This window comes from Uloborus diversus, chromosome 6 (genome assembly GCF_026930045.1).
Source record: "Uloborus diversus isolate 005 chromosome 6, Udiv.v.3.1, whole genome shotgun sequence".
NCBI classification, from domain to species: Eukaryota; Metazoa; Arthropoda; class Arachnida; order Araneae; family Uloboridae; genus Uloborus; species Uloborus diversus.
The window spans coordinates 82,546,725-82,567,585 of record NC_072736.1 but is presented as its reverse complement, the minus strand read 5'-3'; the positions used below and the strand labels follow the sequence as shown (position 1 = coordinate 82,567,585).

Sequence of the window (20,861 nt, the reverse complement as noted above, 5' to 3'; positions counted from 1 at the left end):
GTGTAGGTTAGACCGAAATACCTTATTACAAAGAGAAATCGCGAAAAAACTTAATAGTTAAGAAAAAACTGTCAGCAGAATCCATTTTTTCCTTCAAAGAAACTATACCAGTTGTCTCAAAGGGGTTGTCAAAATGTGGCAGAAATCGTAATATGTCCCCAAAAATGGAAAGAAAACTTATTTGGATAGTCAAGGCCAACAGAAGCGCAACTAGTATGGATCTTGCAAACAGTCTGAAGCATTATGGTGTGGAATTGAACCCATCATTGGTACGGCGAATACTCATTGCCAATGAGATGCCTGCTCGAAGGCCACGCAGGAAGGCCAAAATCTCACCAATTATGGCAAATAAAAAGATTCAGTGGTCTCTTGAGCACCTTTTGAACATCTTTGGCTCACTTAATCCTTTTCTTTGCCATAGCTATTCCGCACCATAATGCTTCAGACTGTTTGCAAGGTCCTTACAAGTTGCTCCTCTGTTGGACTTGGCCATCCAAATAAGTTTTCTTTCCAGTTTTGGGGACATTTTGCGTTTTCTGCCACATTTTGCCAGCCCCTTTGAGATAACTGGTATGTTTTCTTTCACAGAAAATTAATTCTGCTGACAGTTTTTTGGGAAATATTAAGGTTTTTTGCTATTTCTCTTTGTGAAAAGGTATTTTCGTCTAGCATACACATATCCAGTTCTTTTTTCGTGGTGAGAAGTCAGGCAGCTTACCCATTGCACAAAATTCACCAAAATTGATGTTCGACGGGGAAAAAGCAAAAACGAGTACTAAAAATTTCCCTAAAACCAATCTGCGGCACAAAATCACTCATAAACTTTTTATTTTGATGGTCCTAGTGCAAAATTTCACGAAAAAAAAAAAGCTTCTCACCACTCACAGCTGCAGAAACAGTTTTGGAAATAACAACATTACATAATGGCGGGTGTCACCAGATAAGATTCAGGGTTTGCAGGGAGGGGAAACTCAAATAAAACGGGAAATTTTGCGGGGAGATAATGTATAGTACTTTGACTAATCTGGAAAAACGTAATTAGGCTGTTAGAGAAGATCTAGGGTTTTTTTTTAAACGGAATATTCGATTTTTCCCTTTTTTGCTCATTGAGTCTAATAAATTTCATACCTCTGTAGTACCCAATTTGCGTTCTCGTGGACCACAGTTCGAGAAACCCTATTCTGCAATGTAGTCTGTAGGTGAATAGTTTAACATACAAAAGACAACTTTTAAAATAGATCTACTATTGTGTTGGGACTTAGAAATAATTGAAAATTCTGATATATCATGCTTTATTAAAAACTTTAAATTCATGCAACAGACCACAAGCACACACAGACATTACAATTTTGTACTAGTTGGAATTTAATTTTACCTAATCTAAAGAAAATGGAGTTTGAAAATAATGGGGGCGAGTACTCATGTACATTCGCGTCAAAGTAATGCTTCTTGAATTTATGTTCTTTTTTTTTTAGTTGAATTTTTAGTTAAGCTGATTCAAAATTCAACATGCAAATGAAATAGTTCGCGTATCATGAAGTTCGTTTTTAACCGGACTTTCCGCACATAGAAAAGCTCAGTGACATGTTGAAAGGGAATGTGTAGAGAAATGCATAAATAGCAAAGTCATTTATACTTTTCCAAAAATTATGTTTCCGTTCTTAACCACTACCTTACTGCTAAATTTAAGCATAAATTAATCTTCCTAGGTATATTTTAAAGCACATAGAAAATAGCGGGGGAATACCTTATTATTTATTTTCTTATTTGCTGCTTATCGCTTCTTTAACTGTCGAGCATTTTACTACTTACTCTTAACGATTATATCTTACTCGTACTTCGAATATTAAAAACATAATATCATCATTCACAAAATCGCTCTGACCTTCATGCATCTAAACAGCAGTTTTTTTCTGCATAAACAATAAAAAATTTATAATAAAAATAAATATCATAAAATATCAGTTCACATTTTCCAGCATGCTTCTGAACACTATTTAAAAGCACCATTCCATTACTTTCAACAAATGCTGATTTGAAAATTCTAATTTACTCATGCATCAAAAAGATATCTAATCTATACTTGAGGAAAAAAAGGCATTTCCATTCTTCTAGGAAGCAAACATCATGCTGTTGTCTAAACCAATCGTTTAAAACTCTTACTTTCGGGATCCATATTAACGGGCTTGTAGAAACTGTTGCTTCTAGGCATTGGAGTTGGAGCTCGGATAGCTTTCTCGGCATCTTCTTTGTCTTTGACTCCAGAACTGCCCAGAGTTTCAATGCTGTTGCTGTCTTCCTCAGACGCAACCAGCTCACCGCTGTGGAAGCCCTCGTCATAGTGATCCCTCCCATTTTCCTCTTCATTTTTCAAGGAATCGCCTTCTCCTTCCAGAAGTTTGATAGGATCCACTATGACATCTTCATCTCCTATTTTGCTGTGAAAATTTTCGAAATATAGCTCCGATGTCTCACGTAGTTTCTTTTCCATATCCTTAATCATGCCTACTTCTTTTTCATTGTTTATGTCATCTGTAGAGTCATTAGAACCCTTTCGCACCTTATCGGTATTTTCATCAAAAGTCTTTTCCTCGTATCTGTTTTTGTTGTTACTGTTCAATATGGGTGTTTGTCCATCATCATCTTTTGGATTAATCGTCTGGCTGTTAGAGGATTCCTCAAATTCACGATGATCCATGCTGGAAATCACATCAACTCTTTCAAGTAGAGATTCCAAAACGTTAGTATTGTCCTTACCTTGAGTCGTTGTAGTTGGCACTGGAAGTTTCATGTCTTTGTTCTCCCTTTCTGGCTGACTTGCTGGTCTTGGTGGTGGACTGTTGGCTACTAAATCAGCTGGAGTTTCAACAATTAACGTTTCTTTCGAGAGTCGTTCTTCTTCTATTAGTTCCGAAGGACTTTCTCTTATTGCTTCTGAAGCTTTTGTGGAGCTCATAGGCAACGAGCTGCATGAAAACAAAAACCATTTAGTTATTTAGGGTTAGGTGGGGGAAAATGGGTTCAAAATGAAACTTTTTTTAGAAACCGGCCTAAAGTTAAGCTATTAAATTTATTTAAATGAAACTTTTGACGCATTTTATATGCATTAAGCATGAAGCAGAAAGCATAGATATTCAATTTTAAAAGCTTGTTTTCTCTCAGTGATACATTTTAAATACCTTGTTTTGATAGCCAGCCTTTCTCCCTTGGTGAGGTAAAGTTGGGCGTAAATTACGTTGGGCGTATATTACTATCCCGAATCGGGGTTTATTAAAACAAAAATATGTAAATATTGGTTTTGTAAGAAAAGCAGTAAAATAAATGTACCATGGTTGCATTTACAGATACAAATGCACAAAAAATGTTTTTTAATATACTGTTTAATTAAAGAAATAATGTCAACAGATATAAACTTTTTCTTTGATCATTCTTCTCATTCTAAAGTATAGTTAGAGAATGAAACTGTAAAAGAAATTGGCCTTCTAAAGTTTTTTATCTAAAGTTACAAAAAATTAGAAAAAAATTTAATTTCGTCATTTTATTACAAAATATACAGCATTAATCTTCGACAAACGTTAACTCAGCGACAAAAAGAATCAGCGTAATGCAACACTTAGCCAAGCGTAATCGTAGCTACAGTTTACCACGCCTGAGAAACCGCCAAATAATAAATAAAATCTTCATATTCATTCCTACCTTTCTATATGAATTTATTCTCAAAATAATCCACTTTCAGTCTTTACTAAAAATGTATAACTTTCGCCTGTTGTAACGATTTTAGAAATAAGTTTATCAACAGCACAGTTACGTTCCATATGGAACGAACATACACAAATATTTTTTTTATCATTTAGCTTGTCGCCTAGTTTTAAAACTACAACAAAAATACTTAATATTAGTCTCAAAAAATGTTTTCAAAAAAGAGTAAAACTAATTATAAAAGGAAGATATGTGCTTTTCAAAATAGCCCCACTTTACCTCATTACCCTATTTTCCCCCACCTGACCGTATTTCTTTTATTGTTCACTGGAAATAACTTTTTCAAAGGTGTTATTAAACACCGAAGAATTTATAAATCAGTAAAGCCAAAACAATCGTATAAATCAACCGTCCAATAGTTAGAGATTAAAGTTGTTACGCGTTGTTAGATATTTAAAAGTTCTCTAATGACCATTCAAAGATTTTGGAAGTTCTCTGACGATCGCCCACTGATTAGAGATTAAAGTTGTTACTCATTGTTAGATATTTAGAAGTTCTCTGACGATCATCCCAAGATTCAAGAATAAAATTGTTACTCGTTGGAAGATACAGTTGAATATCGATAATTCGAAGTTTCTAACTCGAATATTCCTTTATCTCAAAGATTTCATCGGGTTCCAAACTCTTGAGACTGTTTTCGAAACTTCCCATAACTCGAACTAGTAATAACTCAAACGTTTTAGCCGGTCCCTTGGCCTTCGAGATATTGAGAGTTGACTGTATTTAGAAGTTCTCTGACGATCGTCCAAAGATTAGAGATTAAAGTTGTTACTCATTGTTGATATTTAGAAGTTCTCAGACGATCGTCCATAGATTAAAAATTAAAGCTGTTACTCGTTATTAGAGGTTTAGACAGCCCTGGTGATCATCACCTGACTTTATTCGACTTGATGAAGAGTTTCTCTGTCACTCTGGGAGTAGGAGGACGCGTATTTCTAGGCCTTGAATGCCTCTTCGGCGTGTGCTGTCTTTGAGCTGCTGCCCTGATGGACGCCATCGATGTTCGGACGCCCCTCCTGTCCAAGCTGAGAGATTTCTTGACGCCTGCAGCAGAAGAGGAATTTGTTCCGATGCTGCTTGTTGTGCTTCCGGCGTCTACGCAAGAACACCGAGTGTCTTCCGAAGAATTAGCTAAAGACAAAAGAAATCAGGTGTTAAAGTTGAACCGTGCATCATATTGCACATTTCATAAATGTTAGAATGAAGTCCTGTGGGCAACGGCAAACATATATCTCACCGATATCAGAAACCTTGTTTTTCTCATCTCAAAAAAAAAAAAAAAAAAAAAAAAAAAATATCCAACACGCCTAAATAAGTTTTCACTTCAAAAATATCATCTTACAAAATTAAAAACTGAGCGTATGTATCTATGTATGTCCGATTTACTTCTCCCGAACGCCAGTAAACTGACCATCAAACCAGGTATCGATGGATTCGTAATTTTCGTGTCTTTATATTTGGCTATTTAACATAATCCTCCGGTAGTAATTAGCGGAGATATCAATTAAAAACTATATTAATTACTAGAGGACTCGACAGACGTTGTTCTGTTCAAACTTTGGAAATTGAAAAGTTAAAAAATTTCAATAAACCATCAAGTGTTTGAACCGTTTTGTTGAAAAAAATAAGTAAAAAGGAAATGTTTTAAGCTGCTTGGTGTCAGAATGCGTATATTTATTACACCTTGATTTATCTAATGCCCACTGAGTAGTTGTTTTATTAACTATTTTTTCTCCCGTACTTGATAGTTTGATCCTTTAGCCATACTCAAAGGATAAAAAGCGTCCCCAGATATTTAGTGTAAAAAACTAAATACCCATCTAAAACAAACGGGAAATCCCGCTGCAACGTCCCTCGTATGAAAAAGAATAAAACAATCGAAAGGATATTATTTAAAAAAAAAAAAAAAAAAGATAAAGGTAAAAACAGTTCCATGAATAAGCGAAAACCACTCCCCCCTCCCCTCCGATGTAAAATAAACATTCTTCAACTAACGACGACCAAATACTCTTTAAAAACCTAAAACAATTCTTTGCAATTTAAAATATTTCGATAAATAAACAAAAAATACAATAAATTACATTAACAGTAGCTTTAAAATGCAAACAAAAATCCCCAACCCTATTATTTATGGCCAAAGTCGCCAAGTTACCACGTTACTGTAATCCAGCTGAACAGTAAGCGAAGGGAACTCCGACCGATTAGCGGTCCGACCTTTTGAACGAAAACTTTTAAATCCCGCTCTCTCGCTGTGCATTTGTCTCACTTACTATTTTTCCTTGGCCACCTTGAATGATCTTCATATATTACCTAGTTTGTTCTTTCCGCCAAAGATAAAATTCTTTCACTGCACTGATCTTTTGTGTACAGCAGGGCTGGATTCAACTTTTGAATCGCCCCGTGCTAAGGTGAAAAACTGCGCCCCCTATTGAACTAGCCCCCCCCCCAAATAAAAGGAGATAGTATTTTTACATTTTTTAACAATCATGCAAAAAATGGCATGCGGTAACTCTATAATTAAATGTAAATATTTATCACAATTTTTGACTGAAAATGTTTCGTTTTGAAAAACGATTAACAGAATTTAGTTAGAGGATTTTACAAAAAATTAAATTTTTTTTAAAAGTCAGTATTTTAAGTATTCAAAAACAGCTAAAGCGTTACCAATTTAATATTCATCAGACATATAGGTCTGATGTAAGCCCAAAAACCAAGCGAAATTCTTAATATATTTTTTTTAAAAAAAAGAGAAAAAAACTAGCAATATCACTAGTAAGAGCAATTATTCTAAAAGAAATAGGGGGGTTCGGAGATTCTTTCACAGATTTTTTTTTTTTAAATTGTTCCATAAATGCAATTTTAGCTGAACTTTGGGGTGCGATGAGGTTAGGTTACTCCCCAAGGAATGTTTCGAAATTGAAGCATTAAAATGCGATTGTATGCCATATCATTTATGATTGTCTAAAAAATGGATTCAGATATTTTCCCAGAGAAATTCTTTGAAATTGAAATTTCAAAAATGCGATTTTGGACTGTCGTTGATGATGTTAGGAAAAGGAGGCTCGGAGACTTTTCCCTGGAACTTTTCGTAGTTGGAGTCTTGAACACAAAATTTTAGACTGTTCGAAATTTCAGTCCGAAAAACAAAATTTTTGTAGACCATCTTTGATAAAGTTAGGTAAAGTGATAGAATTTGGGGATTCTCTCCCAGGAAATTTTAGCTCGAAAAACCCAATTTTAGACGGTTATTGTTTGTGTAAATATGATGGGGCTAGAGGAGCATCCTTAAGACCTTTTTCAAATTGAAATTATGAAAAAAAATGTCTAGAAGTTCTTGAATGACTCTAAGGGCGTATATAAGAGAAAGGCCCAGGACTCTCCCAAATTCTTTTGAAAAAAAATAAGTAAGGGTAGTTATTATTATTTGGTTTAAGTTTACTCACAAATAATTTCCAAGTTTTTATCTCCCAAAAATAAATAAATAAAAAAAATAATAATACGTTAGATGTCACCAGGCAGTGGTGCAAAAAGACGGGTTAGGGGTCCGCGCCTCTTACTCAAAAGAAGAAAAGAGCGTGTATTTGGAAAACGAAGTTACTTTAATAAGAAAAAGTAAATAATGGTGAGGGGAAAATCTTCCTTCTTTTAAAAAGAAATCTTTGAACTAAAAACTTTCAACATGCGCACATTATTGGGCAGTAAATAACGCTCTCCTCTCGTTCTTTTATTCCCCCTTTTTTCTAGTCTGTCTGAAAATAAGAGTCTTCAAAAGGTAAACCCTGTAACTCTCTTCCTCGGCAAGAAATTAAAAGAAAGTTTTAATTACTCGTTGAGTAACAATGGGAAATTGATATCATAGAAACGTCTAAAAAATGCGTTTTTAGGAAATCGATTTTGAAACAATCCGGACGAGAGTACCCGAACCACCCATCTTTCCCTAGCGTTACTAACTAAAGATAGTCTGAATTCTAAAATCGTGTTTTTAAGATTTCAATTTTGAAAAATTTCGTGGGGAGATTCGTAATCGCTCCTTACTACTTAATGCCTCTAAAGTTAAACTGAAACCGCGCTTTTGAATTTTGGAAACTTTTCAAGCGAGGATCCCAGAACTCTTCCTTCCCAAAGATAGTCTAAAATTGATTTGAGTTTTGAAAACACATTTAGGAAGGAACCGCCTCTCTTTCCCAAAGATTACATAAATAAATTGCTTATTTAGAACAGTTTCAGTAAGAGTTCCATAACAGATCAGAGGAACCCCGATCTCTTAACGTCATCATAGATAGGTTAAAATTAGCTTCAATTTTGAAAAAAAGTTCAGAAGAGAAACCAAGCCTCCCGTATTCCCTATATATACCAAAAGTTACAATGTTTTACTTCAATCTTACTAATATTATATATGCGAAAGTTTGTCTGTATGGATGGATGTATGGATGTATGGATGGATGTATGGATGTATGGATGGATGTATGGATGTTTGTTACTCTTTCACGCAAAAACTACTGAACGGATTTTGATGAAACTTTACAATAATATAGCTTATGCATCAGAATAACACATAGGGTAGTTTTCGTCCCGTTATGGGGGGGCAAAACCCCCTTAGGGGGGCAATAAAACACAATTTTTGTATAAATTCTCTAATATTGGGATGAAAAAATACTTGCACATATTTACATTATATCTCCATCGAAAGCTCTGATTTTTCTGCTGAAGATGGCACCTGTTCGAAATTTCTAAGTAGAATAAAAAACGAGTTATGAGCTTTTTAGATCCATGTTCGAAGGCTTTCCTCAACTCAATACAGTATTTAGTGTATCATCTCAACTCCCTGTCGATAGCGACAATTGTTGTATTGTTGACTTTCTTTGCTTTTCGTGATTGTTCAAGGCTTTTCTCAAGTCAAATCTTGAAGTAAGTTTTTTGCACAAGATTGGCAAATAATACATGATTTGGCTGATGATTTTCCATTTAAACGGAACTTTAATGTAATTAATGGTTTTTATTATTGTTTATGCTGATTGAACACTTACTCATTATCCAAACAACCAGCAGATCGCCAAAATTTTTGCAGAAAGATTTCCGTAGCTGATGCATTTGGCAGTTTTTTCAACGTTGCTGTTTTTGAAGCCGAAGACTACGTCATAATGTTTCTCAGCTTTCACCATGTAAACAAAATATCGCCAATCAAAGAATTTTCAAAAGACTTTTTTTACTGTGTTAAATAATCCAGCAACTAAATTAGGCAAATCCATAAACAGCACAAAAACTTCCATTAATTTTCCTTTTTGCACAATTTCAAACAATCACCAAATTTTATTACTTATTTTGGTAACATTTCGGATGAAACTGTTTAGCGCCATTTTATGGTGACCAAAAATATCTCAGCATCTGGCGACGATATCTCTGTAACGAAAATTAATATCATATCGTTTTACAAAGTAAGGAAAGAATGGGGGTGCATCATCGAAGGTACCCCGAAACGACTTTCGCAAATTCGGTAAAATCGCACCAAGAGCCACAATGATTGAAATCTCCCGAAATAACTAAAGCAAGTATAAGGGGATTACGAGCGCAGCTACTTTTTTTTTAATCACTTCGTACTTCATTAGCCATACAGAGAAGGTTTTAGACTCCGTGTTAAAAAAAAAAAGTATCAACAGATTAATCTTTTTAAACATGAGAAGATTAATTTCATGTTTTTTTAAATTTGCATATGCTTAAATATAGTGCTTTCGGTTCTAAATCAATACTACTTTGTTCTTTATACTTATTGCTATTTTAGTTTTATGGGTAAGGAAGAAACTCGATTTTTAATCACGTCAAAAAGATGTGTTTTAAATTCTTTCACTTAAAACAGAAAACAAAAGCAAGTAACGATTTTTTCTAATAATTATTACTGACCCAGGCAACGCCGGGTATTTTTGCTAGTTCTAAATATTTCTTCCAGACAGCCCCTTCTTCCATACACACATCTCCTTCTTCGTTTAATGCCCTGAACTAAAAGGGTGTTTTTACAACTTCAACTTCGAATATTTTTCAAAGGTTTTCCACCGAGGCCCTCTACCTCCGTCCTTTCTTCGTATGACGCAGCCAGAGATATGTTGAGTTGTATCCATTTTGCTTCAAAGTGATAAGTTGCACTGTTACACATGAAGAATTTCTCAGTATTAAACTTATCTTAGTTTTATGAATTCTCCCCTTTTCTACGTTTAAAAATAAATAAAGTGAGAAAGAAAACTTAATAAAAATCTTAAATGGGACGACAGTATCAAGTTTTTGCCCACCTTTGAAAAATTCAAGATCTGTCATTTTTTCCCCCTCTAACAAATTCAAATTACGAAAGAAAACGGCTTCACGGTGAGCCCTCTTCATCTGTGAATAAAAGGCGCCTTTGCGTTACTCTTTTTTGCGTTAAAAAAAGTGTTGTAGAAACAATTTTTTATGAATATAAATGAGCAATTTTACACATTGATTTTTTGTGGATGTTTTCCAACTATATCACTTTATAAAGGGTTTTTCTATATTTTGTACGCTGCCACCTCCCCTCTTCCCATCTCTTTGTGGAGAAACTTTGAAAACTGTTTAGTCATGCATGAATTATATAGTTTTTATTTTTAGGATTCTGTTAACTGATTTTTTTCCTCCCCCCCTCCCAAATTTTACTTTTACAGAATCTCAGTTGTGATATTTTCTTACTTTGATTTGGTAATTTTGCGCCCCTCAAACTTTACGCTCCGTGACGGGGCACGGACTGACGGGGTGTTAGTCCGGCCCTGTGTACAGAACTATCCTGTTCTAATTTATCTGGATGAAAATAAAATTTGTTTCGTCTTTAAATTCCACCGTCTTTTCCTTTAATAATGTACTGATTAGTTTTATAATCCTTAAAGTATTCTTGCAATTGATGCCAAAACTTAGATGGATTTGAGCCGAGAAACAAATGTTGTTAGGTACGGTACTTTCTGATTATTTGGTTAGTGAAAGAAACCCGATTTCTCAAAGTACTTAAGTTTAAAATAGTGTATTATGGGACCTAAAATCGCTGCTTTTAAGAAATGAAGGCTTCACTCTCTCTATCTACGTTTTATTTATTCTCAATTGACATGTCACAGTAGGAAATTTAATTCAAAAATCAGAGCTGGCTTTCTTATTGTCCTTTGGCAACGGGTTAAATATTTATTTCAATTCTCGCTCAACAATATGTTAAAATAAATATTAATCATTTGGGAGATATAACCATCCAATGTTGAAATTAATTAATTAATTAACAAAAATGCTTCCGATTCGACCCATCGCGCTTCGAAACCATGCTTGCCACAACTTAATTACACATAAAAAATTTGATCAAAATCGGTCCAGCCGTTTAAAAGCCTTATGGTGACAAACGTCCGCACAGAAGATTTTTATATATTAAGATGATACTTAAATTTCGACATAAAATCCCTATTTTTCGTAGGCTTCCCTCCATTCAAATTATTATTTAGTGCGTCATCTCAACTTTTCGTAACAATGTTTTTGTTAAAATTTGTAACGTGAAAAAAAATCATTGAAGGAAGACCTGTTGCCATTTTTTTCTCGAATATGAACAAGTAAAATTCTGGGTTGAGGCTTTTCCTGTAATCGGAGGATTTAAAATGTTTTCTTTTTGGTTATTTTTCCGCAATCTGCCGCAAAATTGTACTGATTTTTTTCTTGTTCAAGCCTGATTGCTGAACACGCGTCACAACTTTTATATATTCGAGGTAGACCGTGCAAAGCCGGGCGATGCAACTAGTATAAGTTTAAACATGGTTACTGCTGAAGAAGAAATGCAATGCTCCGGGTGAGGATCGAACTCATGATCGTCAGATTGCTCACTCCATAAAACTGACGCGCTTGCCTATTGCATTCCCGAGGCTCGTAGTCCCAACGAAAACAACGCACGTAAAGGAGCAGAGTGAAGCCGCACATGCGCTATATTCCAAATGTCGGTGACGGTGTCGCGAAATCAATAGCTTTTACCCACCTCAAAAATGCACAACGCGCCTAAAAAAGTTTTCACTTCAGAAACAGTTTTGAAAGAAATCAAGGTTTTAGGCAACAGTAGTTTTAAGCGGTTTAGTCTCAAATATGACAATACGCGCAAAACCATTGTAATGTGATGTTTACTGGTTAGTTTTTATTGTCTAAATTATTAATGCATGCTTAAAGTTCCAAAACATTGAAAATTTAATGATGCGTTACTATTGGTAATATTGGTTTTACACCACCACGCACCAGTTATGTAAGCTAACTTATTGCGAGTTATGTGGCAAGAAAATTATCAAATATAGATTATGAATGAATAACTACAGTCGGACCCCGATTTCACGAATTCAACGAGACCGACACTTTTATGCGTTAAATCGGGGTTATTCGTAATATCTGGGTACGAAAAAATTATATAAAAATTGCACTTACCTTATCTAAAAGTCTTAATAAGCAACTGCAGAAACATACTCAAAATTAGAAGGTATACTCTTTTTATTCAGCATTCTGTGACTTATTACACTCTAGTTAATTTGAAATTTTAAAGTACTGAGTAATAATACAGGTTTGACAATTTCCTTAGTACCTGCCTTGAAATAGTTCTTTTTCGAATTTATGAAGAGAAGAAAATACTGTGTCATTTACAGCCTGCTGCATGAGAGATGTTTTTAATTTCCAGGTCATGTAAAGCATTAGAAAAAAATAAGTTTTAATGGAAGTTCAATTATCGTTTTCTGCATCAGAATCGCATTCATTAAATGCCCATTCATTCGTAAAAATGGCCGATTCCAAAAAAAAAAAGTCTTTTTCAATTTCGGACAAGATCGATATATTATTTGGAAAACAATCCAATATTTCTAACTCATAATAACAAAAAAAAAAAAAAAAAAAAAAAAAAAATCGGTTGTAAAACAATTTGTTAATTTGAGGTTTATTATTCGGTAAATAGGGGTTTTGCCTTTTTTTGTCGGGGGGGGGGGGGGGGGGGAAGAAAAATTCGCTAAATCGCGAAATTTGTTAAATAGGAGTTCGTTAAATCGGGGTCCGACTGTAGTATGATTTCCCCAAATTTTGAGTTGTATCACTTTCCTTGCCGGGGTGCTATATGTCCTGGTAAATTGGGAAGTTACCAAGCTTGCTATAAACTTATGTTCTGGTAAATTAGTAAGGTACGAAGCTATTACTATAAACATATGTCCTGGTAAATTAAGAAGATATGAGCTCTTACTATAAGCATATGTCCTGGTAAATTAAGAAGGTATAAGCTCTTACTATAAACATCTCCTGGTAAATGAAGAAGGTATCCTTATATATTATTTCTGTAGCCTGTTTTTGGTTTCTACGCCAGATTTTCCTCAATTCTTGATCTATTTCTCTGATTTATGCCTTATTTTAAAGCTTATGGTGCTGGCTACTGACGAAAAATGGATCCACGGTCTAAAAATTGTTTTTTTTTCAGCCGAAAAACCTGTTTTAAAGAACCAGAATGAGGTTTTCGGTTAAACTTATAACTTTAATTTGCGCTATGACCGACAGAGCTGAATAGCTTGATCAGCAGAGCGTTCTCTTCGTAACCAGGAGAATGCGTGTTCGGGCCCACGTCCGGACTATCTGCAACAAAAAATTAGAGAAATATCACGCATTACATGAACATTTAATTAAGTGAATAACAACTGTGAAGGAGTAGAATAAATGAGAAGGAAACGCTCCTTGCTGGTATGAAAACTTGAAGTGCCTTTGTCAGGGCCGTCGACAGAATTTATTGGCCCCTATGCAACTTTCTTCAGGTCTCCTAACTTTTTACTTAATATTTAACCTTCTCTTTCTAGGCTCCGTTTTCACATAAATATTTAAAATTGATTTGCGATTTCAGGTATGGGAGACCCTTTTTGTAGCTTGGACAACTTTATGTCGATAGCAAAACAGACCATTTTGTATTTTTTCCTCACGATGCGTCTTTTCCTACGCGCGCGTATGTGTGTACTTAACAGAAATGAATAAATAAATAACTAACATTTCTGCTGTCTGTCTTTTTTTACCTTCTTGGAGGAGGAGGGATATCAGGAGAGTGATGCAGGGATCTCCTTTGGGTTGAGGGTAGAATCAAGGAGGGGGTCCGGGGGTTTCTCCCCCGGGAAAATGTTTGAAAAACACACTAAAAAATTCTGCATTTTGAGGCCTTACACGGGATAATAGGAACTACAAAAACATGAGGAAAGAAAAAAGGAAAACAAAAAATTTCTTAAACTTTGCACTCTTTTGCAAACTAAGACAATACAAAATACAAACTGCTCGTGGTTCGACAAATCGTTGATATTAATTGACAGAGAGGAAGAGTGACGAGGGAGAAACAATGACGTATTGTCACTTGCTCACATCGACTCTCGGTATAATTAGTTTTCTATCATCCCTTATCAACTCACCAATAAACGTAACACTTAATTAACTGAAAAACGATCAAGATTAAAATATGCTTCAAAAGAAATGGTGGAAATAACGGCCTAACCATTCAGATAAATCATACTTTATACAACTGATAGGAAATAAAATTGAAGCACTTTTCAAGCAGTATCAGAAACTTTTTTAAATATTTTCAAAGCCTCTAGAACAATTAAAATTATTCAAAGTAGTTCATTTGTGCTTTCCAATCTCTGATATTTTAATACTTGATCGTATAGTTTTACATTCTAACTTAGTAAGAAACCCCTGTTATTCTGCACTACTTGTATTTTTAAATAACAAGTAGTGCAGAAAACGAAAAGTGATAGAGGTAGTGTAGTAATTTTTCTCATGCGAAACAGATTGACAGTATGCAGTAGAAGTAATATGAAAGCAGGCAATAGCAAAATAACTTTCAAAATACGGAATTCGGGTTTAAATAAATAGTAAAATGTGAACATGCTAGTCACGAAAATGTATCTCAAACAAGCAATATGTTGCAGGAACGTCATAACCATACTTTTTTACATTTTTGATGCAGAATGTAGCAAGGAACTGAATTTGGCACATTTTGGCATCCCTTCCCCCCTCCTCGCATTTAAAGAAGTTTAAAATGTCTAAAATTCTTTAGGTTTTTAAGAACGTGAAAATGAAATTCATTTTTTGAAGTATTTTTCCTTTTTTTCAGGATTGAATCATGCAATTTTTTCGAGAGTTGGGGGGCCCCCAAAGAAGCGGGGGACCTAAGTTATTATAGCTTGTTTAGCTCATAGGTAAATCTATCACTGATTCTAATTAATGGCGAGATAACTGTGCCCTTTTTAGATATGTAAGGGCGTTTTATGCACTTTGATGAGGAAACATCTTTCAAAGTGCCCCCCCTCCCCGTTTTTACTCTAGAAACAACACTAGAACTAATTTCAATTTCTATCACTGTACTTAAAGCTAAATCAACTCATATTTTAAATCTTTTCATCGAACTGCGTCGCTTGCCTATGTTTTGAGTTTCGAACGCTGAAAATGCAAGCGTTTATATTTTTAAGTCCTTTTTTTTTTTAATTTCTTTGCCTCTTTTCCATTTCACTAAAATTCTGTTTAGCTTTCAAAAAGAAGCAATTTTTTTTAGCCTTGGAATTCACGCAAAAAAAAGTCGCATTTATATTTGGTTCAAGGCGTTGATAGTGGGCTATGAAGATAAGGACAAGTAGAATTTCTCACTTCGAGCCTGATCACATTCACTGAATTCACTTCGATTGAAAACTAATAATCTTAACTATTAATCTTAACTATTAATCTTAATTCTAGGAGAAAGACTTCCTTCAAATTGAAAAGTTTTTTTAAGGGGGGATTTATCTTTATCTTAGGCCCGCTTCGCGGGCCCCTTAATCTCTCACGGGCCCTTGTGCAATGCAAAGGCTTGCCCCCCTCTCTCGACGGCCCTGGCCTTTGTGCTAAATTACTTCGGAATTGTACGTTTTTTTTCTTTTTTCTTTTTAAGCTTTGGCTCTGGTAAGAAAATTAAAGCATAATGTAAGCGAAAATATAAGTAACAGGTTTAAGATTTCAGACTTCACCAGAATTGTTTTTTGTTCAGAAAAAAATAATAAATCGTATATTGGAATATATATTCTTCTAATGAGTTTTTGACTCTTTGTACAAATAAAAAAATTACTACCTCAATTTGAAGGGTAAAATATATATTTTTTCTTCTTTTTGCAAAAAAACAAATAGCTTATCACATTTTTACTACATTCGAAAAGCTATGCTTAAAAAAGAGCATAGTTCAATTTATTTTGTATTTTAACCGTGCTGTTAAATGATGAACACGTGCTGCCATCTAAGTCATAACGGTTCAAGCAGCCTGGGGTAACAAATTTTAAAAATTTTCAAGAATAAAAAAATGTTTCTTCAATATCTTATCTTATATATTATTCTCTTCTCATTTTAAAACTTATCAGGCTGGCTAATGAAGAAAAATAGACTTACGGTCGAAAAATCAAGTTTTCGAAAACGCCCCTTGCTGTTTCAAAACCTTGATGCTGCCTGTAGTTCTTATGCATTTTTTAAAAGCAAAGTTCTAATGCAGTTTTCCATTTTTTACTCAGCAAAAAAAAAAAAAAAGCCTGTGTGTGTGTTTATATTTTAATAAAGCTTAAAAGCACTGGACTTAGTTGTTCGGTTAAATTGATAAGTTTTTTTCGGTAGAGCGTTCGGCTATAAACTATCTGAACTTCGGCAAGTTTGGGCTGTCCGAAAGAATATCGAATTTATATTAGTATTACGCATTACATGTACTCATAACATACAAACGTAATAAAATAAATGCAGTGGGAATGCTACTTGGTGTTTTGACTCCTTTATGCAGTCTACAGTTATCATTCGGATAAGTTGACTGTTAATCGAAGAGTGCTCTTCCTTTTTTTTAAGCTTTGACTACATCCAGACCACTCAGCATAATGTAAGCATAAAAAAGTATTAGATTTACCTAAAGGAAATCCTTTTTGTGCAGAAAAACATTTTCATTGTATGCTGAAATGTAGATGTTTCTAATAGCAGTGTTCGACCTTTTGTACAAATGAAAAAATACTACGCCAAATTAAAACTACGAGTTTCATCCAGTAAACCTTTAATTTTTTATTCGCGCGAATACGATATAAAGCATTAAAATTATTATCAACTTCATTAGCAAGAAATCATTTTCTACTCCTCTGCTTTCTGCTGAAAAAAAAAATACATTTTGTCTACATTCGAAAAATTACACTTAAAAAACGGACTCAGTTCAACTGGTTTTGGTTTTGAATTTTAAGTGTTCGATGAAAAGAGAAAACATGTGCGGGCATTTAAGCCGTAACTGTTAAAGCAACCTTCTATGTGAAATAGTTCAATATTCAAAGATAAAAACACTTATTTTTAATTTAATTTATTACTTCTCTAGAATGTTCGTTTCAATCGCTACGTGAGATCTTCGTCATTCTTTAATCATATTCCACGCTTTTTGATTAATTTTAAATCGTATCATGCTGGTTAATGACAAAACATAGAAGCATGATCTTATTATTATTATTATTATTATTTTTTTTGGCAAAAAGCTTTTTTGCTGTTTTTTACTACGCATTCCTTCAATGAATAACTTTCGAAAAGGAAGGCGCAATTGCTAGGTTTGTTGGGGTGTCGGGCTGTTAATCAGAATGGTGCCAATTCGAATCCGTGCCAATAAATATCTCTTTAATATTTCTTTTTTTCCCGTCAGATGCTCACATGGGCAGGACTGTATTTGCTACAACCTGTTTTTTTACATGCACAATTATTGCTTTTTCACGAGTCACTACTCAGCCACACTTTTAATGATATTTATGTTTGAATTGAAAATATGTACGACCAAAAGGTGAGCGATGATCAAATTATCACAACGTTGTATTTAACGAGATTTGTTTACTGATGTCTTTAAATTACATGCCTTCTCTTCTGCGCTTACTTTTTTTTTGGTTCTTCTTCATAATGTTCTTCCTTTGAAATTCTTAAAGAGCGAAATACCTTATGAAACGATTCGAAGCACAGTGCGGAGTTCCGCACGGGTCGACTAGTGAGCTCTTACTATAAACATATGTCCTGGTAAATTAAGAAGATATAAGCTCTTACTGTAAACATATGTCCTGGTAAATTAAGAAGGTATGAGCTCTTACTATAAACATATCTCCTGGTAAATTAAGAAGGTATGAGTTCTTACTATAAATATATGTCCTGGTAAATTAGGAAGATAGGCAACTATTACTATATATATAAACACATGTAAGCCTTGATTTATTCCAGAAACTTGACAGGCTTTTATTGAGAAGGTTTTCGTATTCTTCTGAAATTAGGAAAAATTATGAAATTCCAGTTTAATTTCAGAAAACTACTGGGGCAAATACGGGAAACTTTCCTGTTTTTCACCAGATATATTTCTGTGCACTTTAGCTGCCCGTTATTTTCTGGGAAATGTTCTAATTTTTTTTATTACATGAATATGTTTATGAAGGAAATCCTTACCCGTGTTTTGTTGGGAACTCAAACAGGAACGAGCAAGGTCTGCTCCGACAGAGGCACTGCGGATGAGAGTATACGAACCCTCTTTCACGTAAACTTCCGGTTCTTCTGCCTGTTTAAGGAAATTAAAAAAGTTCTGTTTATGGCATGTATTCAAATTTATTAATTTTTAAAGTAATGTTGATGAAAAACTAATCTTACAAAACATGTTTTTTCTTTGAGTATGCTTTGTGTTAAAAAAATAATTTTGCATCGACAATTAATAGGTCACAAATGTATTTTCTTTTTCTTGATTGGAATAGACTACGTGTGTTACTACAAGGTAAAGCGCGGGAACTTCCTTTTTTGAAAATAAAATAAAATTTCACATATCTATAAATTCTTTTTTTTAAATCTTTTTCCTGTCACACATAATGGATATATAAGATTATATGTTTTACACTGCTTTGAAAGCAATATTTTGTATGTGTTGCTCTTCACTGTCAATACACTAAATCAATCGAACTCGAAACTTTTGGTCAATTCTGGAAAATGTCGACCGGTATATTGGCAGTTTCGGCTCGAATGCGGTTCTTCAGGTCCTCCAGGGTTCGTGGACGATCGTTATAAAACCGCGACTTCAGATAAGCCCACAGGAAACAGTCACAGGGAGCTAAATCAACCGAGCGTGCAGGCCAGTGTAAGTCCCCATTCCGATCGAGCGGCTGTTAGAAAAATATACCTCCACAGTAAAAGCGCGATGCTGTCTCGACCAAAAGCATGATGGCAACTGAAAGCATAATGCAACGATACTTCCCATTCAGATCTTTCCGTTGAACCTCTCCCCACCACTCTGTGGTGCTCCACACTTTCTGCTCGCCAAATTCAGAAAAAGAAGTTCCCGCGCCCCACCCTGTACATAGTTAAAAAATTTCCAGATGGGAGGCGCTAAAAACAGAGTAAATATTTTAGAATTTCACTTTGCCTCACATTCCTCTAATGTAAATTAGAAGTTTTGTTGAAACTCTTGCTTTCTAAATAGTATTACCGTTTGTCAGTAAATAGTTTACTTACGTAAGGTGGAAGAAAACTTTTGATTTTGAGTTCCAGTTCTTGTTTTGATTTGACCTGCAAAAAAAAGAAAAAAGAAAAGGAGAAACTGTTTAACGGGATGAATTGTTCACACAACATATTCACTAAATATTTAAAACGAATTGGTATGTTTCAGCAGAACCTCGTTTATCCGGCCTCCGTTTATCCGAATCTCCGATTTATCGGGTCAAATTTGTAATGTTAAAGAAACATAACATTCACCTAAATAATACATTCGTTTAAATTATGATAGCGAGAACGGAACTTTAAATCCGCCAAATACTCGCTTTTTAGCCTACTTTCCCAGTAAAAGTCAAAGAAAGAAGAAAAAAGCATGAAGAGACGGCTTAATGTATCTTTTAAATATCGCTAAAACAAAAAAAAAGTCAAAAATCAATAAAATAATTAAATACCTACGTATCGAAAAATTAAAAATTGGGAAGTAGGGTATTGACATGGGGAAAGTGTGTCAGTCAGTCTGTCTGTCCGGCCCCCCTAATAACTTTTGAGTGAATAGTGCGATTCGGACCAACCTTTTTTTTTTCTCGAAAGATCTCGGCGAGCACACCTCATTCCCATGTTTCCCTTTTTGATTTGGACAATTTTTCGTTCAATTTTGAACAGTTCAAAAAAAAAAAAAAAAAAAAAATCTCAACACTTAGCACCTACCGGAAAATTTAAGGCAAATAAATCCCGCCCTTACAAGTAACCCTACCCAAGTATGAATCACTGATTTGAATGAAACATTGAACATTGATATAACACTTAAAAATATTGCAAACATATTTTTTTTATCGGCAATAAACACTTTTAACGGAGTGAAACTTACTCCTAAATATTGAGTAATTGGGACATTAGAGGGTACAATATATTCTTTTATTTTAAATTAAAATTACAAAAATGCAAATAATGATTGAAAATTTGAAAAAACTATACAAGCTAAATTTGACGTGTTTCAGGATTTTTCTGAAAAGACTGTTTATAGGGGTAAACTATTCTTCGCAATATTACTCCATCACGGTGAATAACCCCGAAACTAAATCTATCGTAAGAAAGTCATATTATATATCAATGGAAAGCTCTATTTTTTAGCTTCACAATAGCTTTGGAATATAATGGAGAAGATAACTATTTTACATCAGAGATGGGATTTTTCAATCATTCATAGCACTTCCTTTAGGTTCGTAGCTCGGGCATTGCCGTGCGGGCACTGCTACAGTCTTTATTTTGTGCAGCGTTACTTTTTAGTTTATTGTTTTGGTTTGTCGTTCAAAATTTAAAATTTCGTAATTGTACTTATTTCTCTAAAACTTTCAAAATTCTAGAAGTGAATCGATTATTTCAGAAAAGGCATAAGTCCTACGGAAATCCATTGGATTTGCTCCCTTTGTAAAATAATCGATTCAAGTTTTATAGCCTTTACTCCTTAAGCAATTTTACATTTTTGGTATTTTTCCTACGTTTTAACAATTGTATGGCGCAGTATAGTCTAGTAAGGCTCTTGAGCCGAATAATCCAATAGAACCAACCATATTTGAACTAGAGATGAATTCGGGCTCATT

General features: G+C 34.3%; 1 protein-coding gene across 1 annotated transcript in view; it reads right to left on the bottom strand.

The window, feature by feature from the left end:
• Nucleotides 1-2,137: 2,137 nt before the first annotated feature.
• Nucleotides 2,138-20,861, bottom strand: part of LOC129224842 (serine/arginine-rich splicing factor 11-like) — a 226,667-nt gene continuing 207,943 nt past the window's right edge. Inside the window, exons 4-7 of the mRNA XM_054859388.1 lie at nucleotides 19,282-19,335; nucleotides 18,232-18,340; nucleotides 4,632-4,890; nucleotides 2,138-2,966 (exon numbers count right to left, since the gene is read on the bottom strand). Of these exons, the coding sequence (XP_054715363.1) occupies nucleotides 2,138-2,966; nucleotides 4,632-4,890; nucleotides 18,232-18,340; nucleotides 19,282-19,335 (1,251 nt within the window). The remainder of the gene's footprint in view (nucleotides 2,967-4,631; nucleotides 4,891-18,231; nucleotides 18,341-19,281; nucleotides 19,336-20,861) is intronic.